General features: G+C 37.9%; 1 protein-coding gene across 2 annotated transcripts in view; it reads left to right on the top strand.

Annotated features, from left to right (window-relative positions):
• Positions 1-18,867, top strand: part of SYT1 (synaptotagmin I) — a 503,705-nt gene that overhangs the window by 382,436 nt on the left and 102,402 nt on the right. For both annotated transcript variants that reach the window (XM_011981396.1, XM_011981395.1), the window contains one exon: positions 12,603-12,720. In XM_011981396.1, the coding sequence (XP_011836786.1) occupies positions 12,603-12,720 (118 nt within the window). The remainder of the gene's footprint in view (positions 1-12,602; positions 12,721-18,867) is intronic.

Below are 18,867 nucleotides of genomic sequence, written 5' to 3' on the forward strand. Positions count from 1 at the left end.
TAAGGAGATTTTTGGCTGAGACGATGGAATTTTCTAAATGCACAATCATGTCATCTGCAAACAGGGACAATTTGACTTCCTCTTTTCCTAATTGAATACCCTTTATTTCTTTCTCCTGCTTGATTGCCCTCTGGCCAACTAAAATTTCATACAATGATGGATGCCATGTTACCCATTAGAGGGTGAAACAGTGTTTCATACTGTTTTAAAAGACCCATAGAGATCTAAAGCTTTAGCTAAAGGTAATAAATGGTAGAATTTCAAGTGCCTCAGCACACTATGGCATAAAGAATCTTTTGACAAGGACATTTTTGGAATTCACTTTTCCCTACTCTGCACTAAAAAGTCACAGAAGTAATTATTTACAAATTCCTCTATTTTCTCTATAGTGGTCCTTTATAATACATGTTTCTATAATGACACCTACAATTTTATGTTGAATTTTTGTTTACATGCCTGTCCACCCCAGCACTGAAAAAGCTTCTTAGGGCAAGGACATGTTTTAATCATCCTTTGTTTCTAGCTCCTTTTGGCATTACTGGCATATTGAAAACCCAGAATAAGGGTTTGACCTATAAGACTAATCTTTACTCATTTTCTACAAGCCACAGATTAAGGGGATCACTAATTATACTTCTGAAAACACTGTTTAGAAGTCATTTATTTATTAGTATTAATTATTTCAGGCTAGGCTACAATAACAAATAGGCCCAAACATGTAATGGGTTCCACAAAAGAGAAGTCTACTTTTTTGCTTGCTCAATAAGATAAGGAGGCTCCAGCTTTGCAGGCAGGATTCTGCTTTATTAAATCTTCAAGGATCCTGTCTCATTGAACCTCTGCCAACTTCAGCATTTCAGCATGTTGTTTCCAAGGTCACTCTGAGGTCACTATCACAGACATAGAAGAGAAAAAAAATCATGGGTAGGAGTTCTGGGGGACTGGGTCTAGAAGTGGTACACATCACTTCTGTTCACATTCCATTAGCTAGAATCCAATCACAAGACTACATCTAACCACAAGAAAGGCTGGGAAATGTAGTCTAGCCGTGTTCTCAGGAAGAAGAGAGTGGACTTTTGGTAAACTACAGAGACTCTGGCAGGCTCTGCCAGAGTGGAATACTCAATACATATATTCATTCTTTAGCTTCATAAATATGTACTCATAATACATGTGCCAGGTCATCTGCATATAAATAAAAGGGTACGATGTAAAGGAGATCAAATTCATGGAAGTGAGATATAATCAAATAATCACACAAATCAATACATCATTACAAACGAATAGATATTTTAAAAGAAGAGTACAAGGCACTACTAACAAGTCCATTAAAAGGGTCTGATTGAGTCTTCTCTAAATAAATGAATTTTGAGGAGAGACGTGAAAGATGAGTAAAAGTTAACTAAGTAAACGGGAGGGTGGCAAGAGGGCAGAATGTCAAGCAAAAGGAACTGTTTATGTGAAGCCTCTGAAAGTGTAGGTGGCATGGCACAGTTAGTGACATAAAGAAGGCTTTCTCCTTGTGGCTGTTGCACAGAGGGAGAAAGAGGGATGTGATGAGGCAGAGGAATAAGCAGGAAATAGAACTTGAAGATTATTCTAAATGAACGTAAGAATTTGGGCCTTTTACTCAAGAGAGATAGGAGACCTACCTAAGGATTTTAAGATTTGGTTTTTTGATGTTTGGTTTTTTAGAGACAGGGTCTTGCTCTGTTGCCCAGGCTGGAGTGCAGCGGCACAATCATAGCTCACTGAAGACTCAAACTCTCGAGCTCAACTGATCCTCCTGCCTCAGCCTCCTGAGTCACTGGGACTATAAGCATGCACCACCATGCCTGGCTATTTTTTTGGTTTTTTGTAGAGACAGAGTCTGGCTTCGTTGCCCAGACTGGTCTCAAATCCTGGCTTCAAGCTATTCACCCTCCTTGGCCTCCCAAAGTGCTGGGATTATAGGAGTGAGATACCATACCTGTTATTTAAAAGGTGACTCTGTCAATTGTATTCCAGGAGTCAATTTCAGGAAACCAATTAAGAGGGTATTGAAGTAATCTATATGAGAGATTATTTGATCACATGGTGAAGACAATAAGGACAGAAGCAAGTGAACCTATTGAGAGATTTTGTAATAAATAAAATCAGAACTCAAAAGAAGTCAGTGATCAACGATCAATGATAATGACCAGTTTTCTGGCTTAAGCAACCCGTTGGATGCTAGTATCATTTGTTGAAATCGAGTGAACCAGATTTAGAAGAAAGATCATAATTCAGTTTTTGGCATTTGAGTCTAAAACGAGTGTGAGATATTCAATGACTAGTGGACAGTTGGATATAAAAGTCTGGGGCTTAGAGAAAACATCTAAACTAGAGATACAAACTGGAGAATCACTTCCATATTGTAACTAAAACCATATACTGGGATAAGATTAGTTTATGAAGAAAAGATGTTAGCTATAACTACGCCCTGCAAAAAGAGACCAAGAGTGAGTGGCCAGGGAGGCAGAGAAACTAAAATCATGAAAGCATTGTATTACAGAATCCGAGGAAGAGAAGGGAGTCAATAAATTCTGCTGAAAGTTCATGGAAATGAGACCTGCAAAATATTAATGTTTCACTAATATGGATGGCATTTGAAATCTTAGTAGCGGTCATTTTAATAAAATGGTGGAGAGAGAAATCAATATAACATGAAAAATGGGGACAGTCATTGTATCCAATTTCTTTAAGAAATTTGACTGTGAAAAGGAGCAGAGAGACATGACATGTGTAGAAAAGAGGATAATTGAAATACGAATTTTGTTATAATAATAGCGAACACTCACACAGTACATTTTGTGAGCCAGGACTCTTCTAACTCTTTTTTACATACTAACTAATATAATTCTACTGACTCCATCACTATTCTTCCATTTTAGAGATGAGAAAAGTGAGGCACAAAAGAGAAAGTACATTGTCGGAGGCTTAGTAGGTAATAAGAAGCAGACCTGGGAATTGAACCTGAGTAGCCTGACTATAGAGTCTATGTTGTCACCAAGTCACTGAGCAATCGTCTAAGCATATTTTAATGTTGGAGAAAAGATCTCTAATGTTATTTTTTCTTTTGTCAGTAGTAAACTATTTGGCACATACTCCCAATATTTCTGTCTATCTTTAAATCAGATATACATTGTGCCATACCAACATATGATGTGTTTAATAAAACATATAAATGAAACACAATTTTAAAAATATGGGATAGAAGTAAATATAAATAGAAGGTCTAATGTTTTCTTCTCGTACTCCAATGGATTACGTTATGAAATCCGCAATGAAGATAACTAAATAAGAGAGGGAAAGGAGAGAGAGAACTGAGTGCATTTACTGGTTTTGATTGCATGTGACAAATTTCCACAAATTCCGTGGCTTAAAACACCCATTTATTAGTTCACAGTCCAGTAAAACAGAAAGAATAACCAGACAGGTAGCTCTAATAAAGTAAAATCATGGAAATGTATGATTTCCCAGCCAGAAGAACCTTCAGGACCATGTTATCCAAACCTGTTTTATAAAAACAAGGAAGGTGGGGCCCCGATGGTTAAGCAGTTGACCACATTTCACCTCCTTCAAATCCTTCTTATACAGACCTTCCCTGAACTTCCTGTTTCAAATTGCTATCCTTATCCCCCGCCTACTTTACATGTTTCCACAGCACATACCTTACCAAACATGTCTTTTATTTTACTCATTGTTCATTGACTTTGCATGTCTTATTGACCACTGTGCCCAAGGGACTAGAACAGTGCCTGGCACAGAGGAGGTACCCGATAAATATCAGTTAAACCAAAAAATAGTGAATGAATACCCATGGCGGTCCAGTACTCTTTCCACCACTCTCTACTGTACTTTACTGTCACTTTTTGTTTGTTTTTGTTGTTGAGACAGGGTCTCGTTCTATCTTACCAGGCTAAAGTACAGTGGTGCGATCTCTGCCCACTGCAACCTCCACTTCTTCAGCTCAAGTAATCATCCCACCTCAGCCTCCTGAGTAGCTGGGATTATAGTGTGCATCACCACACCTGGCTTTTTTTTTTTTTTTTTTTTTTCCCCCTGTAGAGACAAGGTTTCACCAAGTTGCCCAGGCTGGTCTCAAACTCCTGGGCTCAAGCAGTCTGCCCGCCTCAGCCTCTCAAAGTGCTGGAATTACAGCCATGAGCCACCATGCCTGGCCTACTGTCACTTTTCAGAAGCATTTTGATTTTCTATTTTCATCCTTATTTTGATCACATCAGAATATCTGCTTTTCTATGAATTATTATTTCTAATGGGACCACAAGTGTATCAGTTAATCAAAAGATAAATTATGGATATCATGAGGAAATTTTGAACTTCTAAATCATAAAGTGGAAATCCATTTTCAATTAAATTACATGAATTTTATACTTACAGAAGAGTAACTTGGTTTAAGCAGTTCAAGTGGTATAGTACTGTGGACATGCATTCCTGTGCCTAGAACACTCACGCCCTCTTGTGGACAGGGTTCATCCTGACTTCCTGCTGAACCTTCCTTATGTCAGCCCAGGTAACGGCTCCTCCAGGACACTTACATGTCCCCTGCCCTCATTCTCCTCCCATAGACACCAGCTCTGGTTAAAAGGGCAAAGCTAGAAGGCATGTTTTAAAGCTACATTTGCATGGCCAGCACATTGATTTTACAAAGAACATGCATTTGGGGTGGCTTGCAGAAATTTATAATGATTATTGGGGGAATAAATCTCAAATTAAAGTTCCCCTCTCCTTAGTTCTGTTACTAGACCCTGGAAAGTTTTAATCTTTGCCTCCTACAGCGTTTGTGCCACTTCTGTGGTACAGTCAATGCATTATATTGTTACTCATCTAGGTATCCATAGAGCCTAGACTAGAACCTAGAAGAGTCTATGGTGGAACTCAGTAATTATTTTTTAATAAGAAATGAACGAATATAAACCAATGAATTATAGAGTAGGCCTAAAGAATAAGCATCCAAAGATACACTCTGTCTTTCACCTGAACAATTTACTGTGCATTTGTACACTAGGCCAGATTCAGTCTTTCTAGCCTGAACACATCACACGGCAACATTTCACACTGTGACCATCTGGTCCATTAGATGTAAATACCGATTTGGCAGATACTTCAGGAGTATGAGAGTAATGTGGGAATAAAATGAAGATGAAAAATACTACCACCCAAAGATATATTTAAAGCCACCCATTAACTTATTAAAATTAAAAACATGACATTGTCCTTCATATAAGTGAAGACCATCTTAGTATTTTTATTAATGGGGACTAAGCAAATGGTCTGAGTTTTCATTTGAGAGATAATTAGGTCTCCATTTGTTTTTCATCTCTAAACAAGACTCCCAACCTCAGAGAAAAATCATCTACTCATCAAAGAATATGTTACCAATTTAACACATAGAAAAATCTTCCTACAATTAACATAAATAGAATGTCCTTTTAAAATGTCACAGCATTAATTCAGATACTTTTGAAAAACTCACTCAAGAGTACAGTGTTTCCATCAAATGTATGCGCTTAGCCCCATTTGCAAAGGTCACTGAAATGAACCCATCTTTTTCCACATAAAACGATGTATGGGGCTACAGAAGCCATTAAATAAATATTCATTTTAAATCAAGCTTTTTATTTATTCTTTGGAGATGACCTCTGTTCTAATTATCTATAATGCTTTCCAAAAAGGAAAGGTATTTTTGTCGTTGTCTAGTAAATCATTAATTTTGTGTCTATTCAGTGGCTGCATCTTTTTAAAAATAATGAAGTTATCAGGCTGCTCTGAACAAAGCTGCCTTCTGATTGTCAGCTCCATATTCTAAAAGAGCAGGTTAATTTCTCTGAATCTCACAGCTGGAACTTTTCTAACACTAACTGGCAGGTTCCACCTAGTGATCAAGGCAATTGACTAAAATAAATTACACATAAAGCTGAAATTCCTAATAGTAATAAGGCCCCTTCATGAGATAATCACACCAGCAAAAGCACTTATGTGTTGGCTGCAACCCTACAGGGTCTTGAAATTATCTTATAAAAACTGTACCTCCAGAAATGGTTTTGTTTCTAGTTTCATGACAGGGCTAATATGGCAGTGTCCATAGTACTAGGCACAAAGGAGGAGCTCCAAAAAAATTCCTTACTTGACTGGATTGAACTGGAGACACTGTTGTTAGAGCACTAACATCAGTGCTATTTACAAAGCAGACGACTGGTGAGTTCCTCATTTCAATACAGTCAACTGACAATTATTTAGAAGCCTTTATTATGTGCCTGGAGCTAGGCATAGAAAAGTAGTATATAGTCCCTGCTCTTCTGGAGTTTAAGGTGAATTGAGCTCACATATAAGAAATAAATAAGGAAAAAGTAATCTCTAGGCACCATTCTACTGGCTATAAAGCAATTGCTAGCAGAAATCCAAGTGGGCTAAGAATAATAAGGATAGTAAGGAGGGTTTGTTTGTTTTTTCGTTGTTTCTTTGTTGTTTTTTTTTTGTTTTTTTTTTGTTTTTTTTTTGAACATGGACTAGGGCTTAATGGTTAGGAGTAATTTCATTAGGCAGAAGGGAATAAAAGCATTGCAGATGGATTTTCAACTGAGCAAAAGTCTGGTAACTGGAAGGAATATAGCTTACAGAGAAACAGTGATTGTTGTAGCAAACTTCCCAATCTTTGTACCATCTTCATGACCAATGCATTTATTAGCTGGGCTGAAGGGAGTGTTGATGGCTTATAGCTCACAACTGAGCTCCCCCTTCCTGGCATCACCCTCAGCTGAAAAGATGCTGACCCAAGATGTAGGAGCAGCCCACATCCAATATTTGGGGGATTCAGGATGATAAAATCTCATCCTTGTTGCCCCAGTTCCAAATATCTTTGAAGAACTCTCAACGCTCCAGAGTTCCCCATAGAATTGACTGAGGTCTTTGATGTAACTGTCTCACAGCCCAACTTCTCTGCCTGTGTAATCCCAATTCCCTCGCTCCCAAAGAGGACTTGATCTAAAGGACACACCCCTATAAACCTCATGTTGAAAATCTGCCTGAGTCTGCTTGCTCAGAGAACTCAAGACAAACGAAGATGCTGCAAAGACCAACCTGACTTACTCAGTTGTAGGGAAGCTGCATGTTCTCATTCAATAGGCCTAGACACTATTCTAGTGCTGGGAACACAGCAGTAAGAAAAACAAGTCTCTTCTCTTATGGATCTGATATCCTGGTGAAGAAAACCTAAACAGACATAATAGAATGTCAAGTAATGACATGTACTAAGACAAAAAAGAAGCAGGGCAAGAGGAGAGGTAATGTTTGTGTTTAGGACCGCATTGGACTACGTTAGATAGAGTGGCCACAGAAAAAGTCCCTAAAGAGGTAACATACAAGCAGAAAGCTGAATAAACTAATGAAACAATTCATGCCAGTATCTAGGAGAAGAATATTGCTGACAGAAGAAACAGCAATGCAAGACCCTCAGATAGAAGAGTGCTTGGCATGTTTTGGGACGAGGAAGTGAAATCTGGAGAATAGTGGTAGGATACGAAGGGGTCAGATCATATCAGACCTTTTAGTATAAGGAACAGATGTTATTCTAAGTAAAAAGGGAAGATATCAAAGGGCTTTGAGTAGAATTGTCCCATGATCAGATTTCCGTTTTAAAAGGATCACGCTGCCTTTTAAGCAAGAAGGAAACTAGAAAGGAGCAAGAAGAGGTGCAAAGAGGCTATTATGAGGCTACTACAGAGGTCTAGGTCAGAAGTGACAATGACATGGACTTAAGGTTGCCACTGGTCATGGCTTGCCTGGGACTGAGGGTTTTCCCAGGATGCAGGACTTTTAGATCTTAAACCAGGAGGATATTGAACAAATCAGGACATTTAGTCACCCAACTTGGACCAGAGTGATAACCCTATGAATGAAGGCATGTGGTCAGGTTCAAAATATATTCTAAGGGTTGAAGAAGCAGTGAAACAAGAGAAAATGGTTTAGACATTTAGGACAGAGGCAAAGTGTAAAACTTCTTGAAAGTCAGGAAGAGGGGTTCAGACCTTTCAAACATTCACTTGGCATTAGTATGTAGTATGCATTGAATTTTGGAGAGACTATAAATAAAGAGGTCTTTACTCAGACTATTTCAGAAAATATGACAGAAGTGTCACTAGGGCTCAAACACAATGGAGCTGATGGTAAAAATGGAGGTGGAGGTGATTGAAGTGGTATGTTGGTAGTAGCAGAGGTCATAGTGTAGGATGGTGAAGGTGGTGGTGATAGTGGCAAGTATCATGTGGAGATGGTGGTCATATTGACATGGATGTGGAAGTGAAAGGAAAGAAAGAAAGGCAGAAAAGGAAGGAAGGAAGGAAGGAAGGAAGGAAGGAAGGAAGGAGAGAGAGAGAAAGAAATAAAGAAAGAAAGAAAAGAAAAGAGAGAAGGAAGGAAGGAGAGAGAAAAAAGAAAGAAAGAAAGAAAGAAAGAAAAAAGAAGGAAAGAAGGAAGGAGAAAGAAAAAAGAAAGAGAAAGAAAAGAAAAAGAAAGAAAGGAAGGAAGGAAGGAAAGGAGGGAGGGAGGGAGGAAGGAAAGAAGGAAGGAAGGAGAGAGGAAGAAAGGAAGGAAGGAAGGGAGGATCCAATCTAGAGACATTTACAAAACGAGAAATATTAGGACTTGTGGGTTAAATGAATAGACGAAAACAGAGGGAAAGGAAATTGAGATGCGTTAGTGACCCTGACAGAAGGATGTTGGAAAGAATAGTTGAGGGGAGGGATTGGTATTGAACATTAATTTAGTTACAGATATAAAGTAATAGTGGAATAACCAAGTGGATGGCCAACTGGAATATTAGTTTCTATCATTCCAGACAGCAGTGTACTAGTAAAGAAAACTCATGATTTTGAGTCAAAAGAGTTTGCCCCAGTTCCTGAGACAGCTATGTAACCTACACCCTCTGAGTCTCAAAGTCTTTATATATAAAATGGACATAACAGTACCTAGTTCACAGGGCTATTCTAGAAAAAAAGCAGACAAAATTGTCAAGGAGCAGCAAGGATCTGATTTGGGTATCTTCTTTTTTCTTTGCAAATTTTCCAAGAACCCTTTTAGTCTCCATCACCATAATCCCACCAAAGAAAAACTTTCTTTTTAATTTAGAAAACCTTGGTTTCTAGAACTTTGGAGTGACAAATAAAATATTTATATTAAATGTTTATAAATTACTACGCAGCCATCTTTCTTCCAAACTGGCATTCCAAAACTATGAAATTAGAGTTTGATGTAAAACTCTTCATATAAAACTACTGGGTTCTTCTAATTCCTCTATGTTGATGGACAAGAGATAGAGTAAAACTTTCACATGCTAGAACAAGACTCTAGGATCAGAAGTGCTTTTCTTCTCATCACAGAAGTTCAATGAAAGACTTCACTGAGGAAATGAAAATATTTGTTTCCAAAAATTCATACTGGCATGAGTCTTTAAATCTGATTCAGGGTAACAACACTGGCCTACTATATAAGCCACAAACACAAGCCTTGTTTTGACTGGGGCAGAATAGAACACACCTTGTGGGGATGACACAGAAGTCCAGATCGTCCTGCCATGAGTGTCCTTCTGGCAGGCAGTATCAGGGCCTTCCCAGGATACATATTCTAGGTCTTGTTTCACATGAACTTCAAGTCCCTCATCCTCCACAACATGTGAGAAACACATGACAATCATATCTGCAAATGTCCTAAATCAATTAATCTAGGATCAAACTATCAGGTGGTAAAAGAAAGCTGCCCTAATTTTCAAACTTTTGGTAGACAATTATTAAAGCTGATTCTTAAAGCATTAGGGGAAGCATATACTTAAACCTCCAAAAACTTCACTAACAAGACAAAGGTTAGTATAAACTAGGTATTTTCCTTGCCATTTCCTGGAAATGAGTTTTTCTCTATCTTGTTGATGCCCATAAAGGACACAAATTTCAGGAAAATCAAGGGCTAGCTTTCAAATATTTTGGAGATCCAGAAGTAATAAAGTGTTAAAACTTTTTGGAAAGTACTTCAGTTAATTAATATAAACTACACATTCAATTTGGCATATCAATTATGATAATTTTATGAGCAAATGAAATTTTACATGTTAAAGTTCTTAAACTAATGAAGCAAATGTAGATCTGTAAAGGGTGCTTTAAAAAAAGCACTTTTTCATATTTTTATTTCTCCCAAAATGCCCGTATTTTTCTTCCAAACACTCATTCTTCCCCCATCCCATAACTTTAAAATTGTTAAGTAACATCACAGGTTTCTCCTGCTTTCAGCATGCTTTTTCAAACTGTACAAATACTCTCTTCTGAAGATAAGTATTATGTAAAATATTTTACATTTCCTATGTGTCATAAGATTGAGGAATAAAAAGATATTGGAAGAAAGACATTTGTGACATTTCTCTGTTTAACACAATTGCAATGCCCCTAAATTAATCATGGAATTAGATTATGGCCCATAAAGGGAGATGTTATTTAAGAGAGAGCAGTGATGTCTGAAATCCCTAATTAGAACGGTTAGAGTAACCTGAACCTGCAACACAATCAGTTCCCCAAGGAGGCTATTGTGGAAAATAGACAGAATTCTGGGGAAAAAAAAAAAAAAAAAAAAAAGAACCCTCCTTCTAATGAGCATTTTGAACAGCAATTTTGTTCATTTACATTTCTCTTGTCCCATAAAGTTCAGATAAATTTGTCCATATTTTATATTAATTTCCATGATATTGTCTCCCATTCTTTATTTTCAGAGACTCTGAAGAGTAATTTATTCCACTAGCCTCTCCTGTTGTATAAATTAATTCCTAAGAGTGTGTAGGAACATCAGGTGAATTCAGCACATTAGAAGTAACTCTTTATTATTTATATTAATGGAAGGGGGTTATGACCTAGATAATTCAACACAGGTATTTTCTAAAGTTTCCACTTTTTAAGTTTTGAAACTGTGTGGAAATTGATAATTTAATCATGGATCCTGTCTTCAAGGAGCTTACAGTCATGTGGGAGAATTAAGACATATACACACTAAGACAAAAACAGAGTTCTTAGTAACATAGAGATGTATGCTAAAATGCTATAGGGACTCAAGAAATGAAAGACTTGGAGCCATAAACATATATGGTGATGTTTCCAGCACAGACATTACTTTAGCAGAAAGAGGCGCTATTTCTCCCTCACACATTGAATGTATTACCTCTCAATTACAGATAAATTACAACCTTTCTCTTCTGAAAAATGGATATAACGAATACACCCCCCCAAAAAAAGAGGGGGGGAATTACATTTTCTTACCTGTTAAATTACATCTAGGCACCTATTTCCACACTGGAGACTCTGGCTGACTTAACATATATGTCAAGTTATAGATAAAGACACATATAGTCATAATAAGGGTATAACTTGAAAGTGCCTTAGTATATGGCCTTCTGTAGCTCATTCCTATGTTAAAAGTCTATCTGCAGAAGTCTGACATAACTGTTGCCTTCTATAGCATCAGAATTCACATTTCATTGTGGGAAACACTAAAATAAGTCCTGATTTGCCATCCTGCATGTCAGAAAGCACTCTAGAGCCTGCAGTATCTGAGGGGCATACAACAAACTCTCTCTCTTGCACTCTCTCTCTATCTCTATCTCATGCTTATAAATGTGAATGCAAATTCTACTTATGTTGAACAATAATATAGTTCTTAATTAATCACCCTAGAAAATAAAAAACTTAAGGTAGGATAATGAGTAGGAGTCTTTTCCGAAAAAATGTAAAATTCCCTATACCATCATCATTGTAAACATTTGATCAGTTGTTCAAAAACGCCTGAGTACAGGACTGTTGAATGGTCTTTGGGCCTAAGGTATGGTATCAGCGGAATAACATGAGAAGTTATGAGATGCATTTGCATTGTGTTAATATGGATTTCCATTTTCTAGCCTGCTGCTCAGATTTTTAGGATTAGGAAAAAAAGTTAGACCTCACTTAAGATGAGTAATACTAAAAATGCAAAACCTTATCCTTTGTTACATTTCAGCTATCAGGAATTCAGAATTTCTCATCAATAAACAGAATTTAATGAAACACAAATGCAAGTCTTTTTCCCAAAAACCTAAATATAGAGTATTAGAGGTAATCCTATTTGAAATGTAAAAGGACAAAAATTTAGGTGGATTGATTAGACTAAAGCGTTAGGCTTTTTTCAAAGTTATTTAATAAAAATATGAAAATTTTGCCAAGAGTTTTGCAGTGCTATTCAGAGCACAGACTCTCTTTAAAAGTCATGTTGTTCTCATTTCCTGCACCATTGAATTATAGATATATTTTGATGAACATTAAAGTATAGATGATATTTGTTAAAAACTGAAATAGATGGTCTTAAAAAAGAATAAAAGCTGTTGTTACTCTTGATACCCTAGTCAATGAAAGGCCACTGTGTAAATGCCAATGGATCTAAAATTTTCAAATTCTAATCAACATAATCCTCCTCTTGAAGAATTTACAATATATATGTTAAAACTCTATTTACTTGTATTTGGAAAATTACTAATGCTTTCTTATTGGTTTTCTTAGCAAGAGAAATTGGGTGATATCTGCTTCTCCCTTCGCTACGTACCTACTGCTGGTAAGCTGACTGTTGTCATTCTGGAGGCAAAGAACCTGAAGAAGATGGATGTGGGTGGCTTATCTGGTAAGCCTGCGGTGTTTATTGATTTTTTTCAAATGCTGTTTCATCGTGGATACCAAATGCATGGCGCACATGCTGCGACTCCCCACTCCTTAATTGATCACAGTTCTCTTTCCTACGGAGCCTGGAAGCAGTCTCAGAATTCATCCCAACACAGTGCCCCAGGAAGCCACTCTCAATTTATAGGAATTGGCATAGAAGATGAAATCTATTTTCCTTCTTTGGAGCCAAAGTATCCATTGTCTTTTTGATGGCATTGAAAGCTGAAAATGTTTGCTTCTTTTCTGAAAGGGAGTACTTATGACAGATTATAATTTTGTTGAGTGTGGAGGGGGTTTTTGGTCAAAATTCACCCACGATATAAAAAATAATGTTTTCTCTGAGACTTATTTATTAGGTATTTGATAGCCTAACATAGTTCCTACAATACCATTTATTAAAGACATGGTATTTCAACATATATGCATAATGAAATCTCTGTTTGAGAGTGAACCCCTATGGTAATGCATTTAATTCCACGGCTTACATTGAGGATGGGAGAGATGTGGGGATTTAAAGTTCTATACAACCCAATCTCAGTAAAACATGGTGAATAACGTATACCCTGCCTCAAAAGCAAAATCAGCTCAAGGACTTGTCACTTCCACGGTTGAACATAATTTTTCTTCTTCTCCGTATGATTAAATCAATTATATTTTTAATTTTCCGCTAAATCATTAAAGTGTGAGGAATTTTCTTGATATGCCACAAGGTCATCATAAATTGACTGCAGTTGTCATTGTTTGTGGCTGTGGAATTACAACCAACATTACTGGTTATTCAATGCTTTCTTTAATAAAAATATTGCAAACTTCAAAAGGTCATCCTAAGGCAGCATGGTGATTTTTTATTCTGAAGCATAACAGCTAAAAAGTGCTACAGCTGAGCTTCCCCTTACTTATCCACTAATTTGTCAGCCAAATTCTCCTGGTACCTAACTTTATTTCTCTTTATAAATAAGTCATCTGGGGAAGCTGTACTAATTCTTTCATGTCATTAAGACCCTATTTAATAACTTGCTGTTTTTATTGTGCCTAGTAGTGTAACACAGCAAATGTAAAGCAAAGAGCACAGTGTTCTCTAGAAATATAGAGTATTTAATGTGACTATAAATGAAAAACATGCAGAGAAATTTTTAACTACAATAACAGTTCACTCCCAGATTATTACTTGGTATCCTAAGGTAACTTCAGACACTTTTAACATTTCCCTGTCCTTTGGTTCAACAGCCAACTATCATGACATGATTTCTTTGTATCCTCTCTCTTATGCTTTATCCCAAATGTCCATGTCAACCATCCCCTCATCACCTATGTCTAGTACTCTGCTAGTCTTCCTAAGGCATCCTATATGCTTCAGCAGAATTCCAGAGCAGTGTTACCATGAAGCCAGAAAAGCTTCAGGGCCCCTCATTTGTCCTGGCTTCTTCCAGGGTCCCAGAAATGAATTCCCCCCCCCAAAAAAAAATTTTTTTTTTTTTTTTTTTTTTTTTTTTTTTTTTTTGAGACAGAGTCTCGCTCTGTCGCCCAGGTTGGAGTGCAGTGGCCGGATCTCAGTTCACTGCAAGCTCTGCCTCCCAGGTTCATGCCATTCTTCTGCCTCAGCCTCTTGAGTAGCTGGGACTACAGGCGCCCGCCACCTCCCCCAGCTAGTTTTTTGTATTTTTAGTAGAGACGGGGTTTCACCGTATTAGCCAGGATGGTCTCAAACTCCTGACCTCATGATCCTCCCGCCTCGGCCTCCCAAAGTGCTGGGATTACAGGCATGAGCCACCGCGCCTAGCTAAAAAGCCCTAATTTTAAGGGCTCTTCACTGCCTGTGGAATTAAGCCATAATCACTCTCTTCACTTAAGTATACGTACTGTAGATACATCCAGCCTATGTCATGCCATATCTCATTTTCACCAAATTGACCAGCACACTATTTTGCAAACAAACTATACAACTTTTTGCCTCCATTACTTGCTTAGGTCATTTCCTTCACCTGGAATTTTCTTCCTGCCAACAATGTCTAGCCAATTCCTACCCATTCTTTAGGCCCAGCTTAAGTACTATCTCCTCCATTCATTCAATAAACATATATTGTGTCCCTACTTTAAGTCAGCATTGTTCTGAGCACTAGGTTTACATTAGTGGATAAAACAGTGCAAAGACCCTCCCCTCCTGCAGCTTGCATTCTAACGCAGGGAGACAGAGAATAAACCAACAGATAGCAAAAGCATGAGCCTACCAAGAGGTAACAGGTGCTATGGAGCAGTCAAGCAGGAAGTAGGATAAGGAGTATTGGGGATTCATCTTAAATGGGGTTTGTGGAAGACCTCATGAGTAGGTGGCATTTCAGCAACAACCTGGAAGAAGTGAAGAATTGAGCCATGGGGTATCTGGGAGAGAGAACAGCCATGGGGCGTCTGGGAGAGAGAACAGCCATGGGGTGTCTGGGAGAGAAAACAGATACCTCATGGCTCACTTTTTCACTTCTTCCAGGTTGCTGAAATGCCACCCACTCATGAGGTCTTAAGACCTCATGGTTTTAAGATCCATCCCAGTAGAACAAATCTTTGCCTTTTTTTAAATGCCGCTAGCCGTTTGTTTACACCCCTCAAACATCGTGCTTCTCTCTCACTAGACTGTGTTCTGTATTTATCCCTCCCACAATGCTCTCAGTGACGGGTAGCACTAAGCATAGCTGCTGAATGAATAATGAATTATTTACAAAGGAGCTATGGCCTGAAAAAACAACTCTTGCATTTCAAATGTGTCTAACCCACTTACCATTAAAATAACTTTAAGCACTTGGATGGTCTGTCTCAAAGTAAGTTGACCTATGTACGAGGAGAACAAAATTATATAATAAGATCATTCTAGGTAATTCAAATGCCAAAGTACATTTGCTGGAAATGACTAGTTAATTGGAACCAAAGTGGGTTGTTTTGCCAGAGTTTAAACTCCATCTGCCACTAACTAGCAATTTGACATTGCACAAGTTATTTATTTAACTCTTCTAAGCCTCAGCTGCATTATCTATAAAGTGGGAATAATGAGAGGACTTTGTTGATGATGCTATGAGAATTAAATGAAAGCACAGGGCCTGGCACAACTAAGTGCTCACTAAATACTATTGTAGTCATTTCTATTAGTAATTTTATCAAATCTTGGTCTAAATATGCAACATGGGAAAGCAACCAATGGATGATTTAACCAATTACTTGCTTCAATGGGGAAAAAAGTTTATCTGATTGTTTGATGGAATTAGCTGATTAATTCAGGCAAACGTATCAGTAGGCCCACGTTTTGCATAGACACTATAGTGAATTAAGATAATTAACAAAACATTTGAGAAAATAAAACATGGAAACATATGTAAAATAATTTTCTTATTGCTCTCCAACAAAGTTGTTTCCTTCCTACAGTATTCACTCAAAATGCATTGCACAAAGATTTTGCCTCCATTGTATATCCATATGCCAAAAGATGCAAATCCCAGCCCTTCATACTTTACAGTGACAAGCTTAATTGGACTATGCACATCTCTACAGTAGATTCTTGCACTTGCATTCTTAATATCCCAACTTTCAAGTGCTTGTGAGCAACAGTGAGGATTTCTGAATTTAACTGCAGTCGTGTTGATTAACGACAGGCACATTCTGAGAAATATGTCATTAGGTTATTTATCATTGCACAAACATCATAAACACAAACCTAGATTCGGCAGCCTATTGCACACCTAAGCTATGTGGTATGGCTTATTGCTCCTAGACTACCAATCTACACAACATGTTACAATAATGAATACTGTAGACAATTGTATTTATGTATCTAAACATAGAGAAGGCACCACAAAAACACAGTATCAATCTTACGGGACCACCATTCTATAGGCAGTCCATCCTTGACTGAAATGTGGTTACACAGTGCATGATTGTATTTGTATTGAGATCTTGACTCTTGTAGGCTGCAAGACTGTTCTTCAGGAGCGAGTTGGTGCTGTAGAATACGTGTAGGATTTTTTGCCTTGTACTTGGAAAGAATCAAGCCTTCTGCCTAGTAAACATGTCTCAATAGCTTCGTTGCCTTTTACACATCTCTGTGTGGAGTAAATCTTCCTTCAAACAATAAATGTTTTCTACTTGGGAAAATTGGGGAAGAGAATAAAGAGGTCAAAGTGAAGGCACTGGAAACGTTGAGGATTCCCAAAGGTATGAGGCTGTGTGTCTCATAGTTTTGAGCTAAAGTATGTAACTTTTATTCCTAAATTTATACCTGTGTAAATTCCCAAGTCAGAGACTAATCAGATACTTTGCTTCTTGTCCCTATTTGTGTCACAGCAATTACTTTCCTCAAGTTTGGTGTTTCACTTTGTTTTTTGTCATCTCAGAAATTTGACACTTCTGAGTACAGCTTTAACGAGGAATGTCAACACTGTAAGTTTAGTTTAGGCTTTCTATTGTAAATTAAATGAAATTCTGAAAGTTTTCTATTTAAGGACATGGCTGTTTAAAGAAGGAAACACTAAACTTTAAAATCAGCAAAAATTGAAGTGATTATAGCTTTTAAATTTTGATCTATTCAGTAGAAATTCTGTTTTTCTACTTCAATCTGAGAATTATTTTTGACTGTTAAAAAGTCACATTATCAGTTAGAGAACGGTTTCTAATTTAGAAATCTTTTTTAACTTGGTTTTCTCATGTGGTTCTCATGATAGCACTGTGAGGTAGTTTCTGAAGATGACATTCTTATTTTACCAGTGAGAAAACTTAAGCTTAGAGGCATTAGACAGTGTCCATAAACTATCTTCCTGCATGTGGCACACAGATGGGGGTGTTCATTACTTGCGATTGCTCTTATCGCTACTGACATTTGATCTCAGCTGACCTGAGGGTAGGACTGAAGTTCAGATCCCCCTGTTCTCAATGCAGAGGACTTTCCAATGTAGCATTCAGCCTTGCCCACACCCCTACCTTCAAGATGGGAGAGAATGAGGATTCCTCAGCTCTAACCTGCGTGAGGTTTCTCCCTTGCCCAAAGCCAAAACATCAAGATGAGGTCCTCACGGTAGAGAAGACTAGAAATGGAGTCTTCATGGATTGTTGGAGATGGAGGGATTCTTGGAGACTGGGGAAAATGTTCGTAAGTGTAAACCCTTATGGATTCTCCTAGTCAAATAGCTCCAGGGCAGCCCCTTTCTTGCCTTCTCAGAACCACAAATTGATTTTCTTGCTTCACTTGTGGTTTCTGGCAGATTCCTCTTCTTGCTGGGCCCAATATGAAACAGAATGTGGTCTCACAGACCTGTTACACTTCCTTCATTCCCTGAAGCTAGCATGTAGTTCTTTTGAGACTTCTTTCTGTGTTTGTACTGCTAGTAGCCATGGAAAATCAACAAGGATAAAAAGCGTACCGTCCTTTGATGTGGTTTGCATTCACCTAAATTGGAGGAGTAGGGAACATAATAAAAGTATGTCAAGCATGGGGGCAACCTGGAAACCCATATGGTAACGGGCTGAAATCACATGTAGCTATTCCAGCAGCCTCCTGAACATCAAGGAGCTAGCGGGGTGGCTAGGAGGTGGGATCAGGTCAACAATGGTTGCAAAGTGCTCTCCTTCATCATTTTTCTGTCCCTTTCACTCTCTGTTCTTTGCCCCATCCCTAGTCCTCTTCCTGGCCATCCCTGGTCCTGCCTTGTCACTATGAAATGAAATCTGTACTGTGAAAAGCAACATTTGGAGCTGTAGAAGAGTTCCCCCAAAACATCTAAGTCTCTAAAAGAAAAGGGAAATGAAATGTTTGAAAGTGGCAGCAACTACTTGAGGGAAATGATAGAGAGGGAACAGGGGACTCGTGGTGATGAAGGAGTCGCCATCACTGTATGTCACACTGCCAGTGTGTGGATTAGCTACTGTGACTTAGGCCAGCAAAATTTACCCTATCCCTCTCCTTCCACCCACACACACTCTGTTTTCTGGAAAATGCCATTTTTTAAATGTTACTCGTGGGTTTGTCTTTTCTCTATCTCCTTTTCTACTGTCCTAGAAATGTAATTTGGGAAATGCAGCCAGATTTAAATATTTGAGATCATTTAGGAAAGAGCAACTCACCCAACCTCAGGTA

Source organism: Mandrillus leucophaeus, unplaced genomic scaffold, assembly GCF_000951045.1.
Source record: "Mandrillus leucophaeus isolate KB7577 unplaced genomic scaffold, Mleu.le_1.0 Scaffold225, whole genome shotgun sequence".
NCBI classification, from domain to species: domain Eukaryota; kingdom Metazoa; phylum Chordata; class Mammalia; order Primates; family Cercopithecidae; genus Mandrillus; species Mandrillus leucophaeus.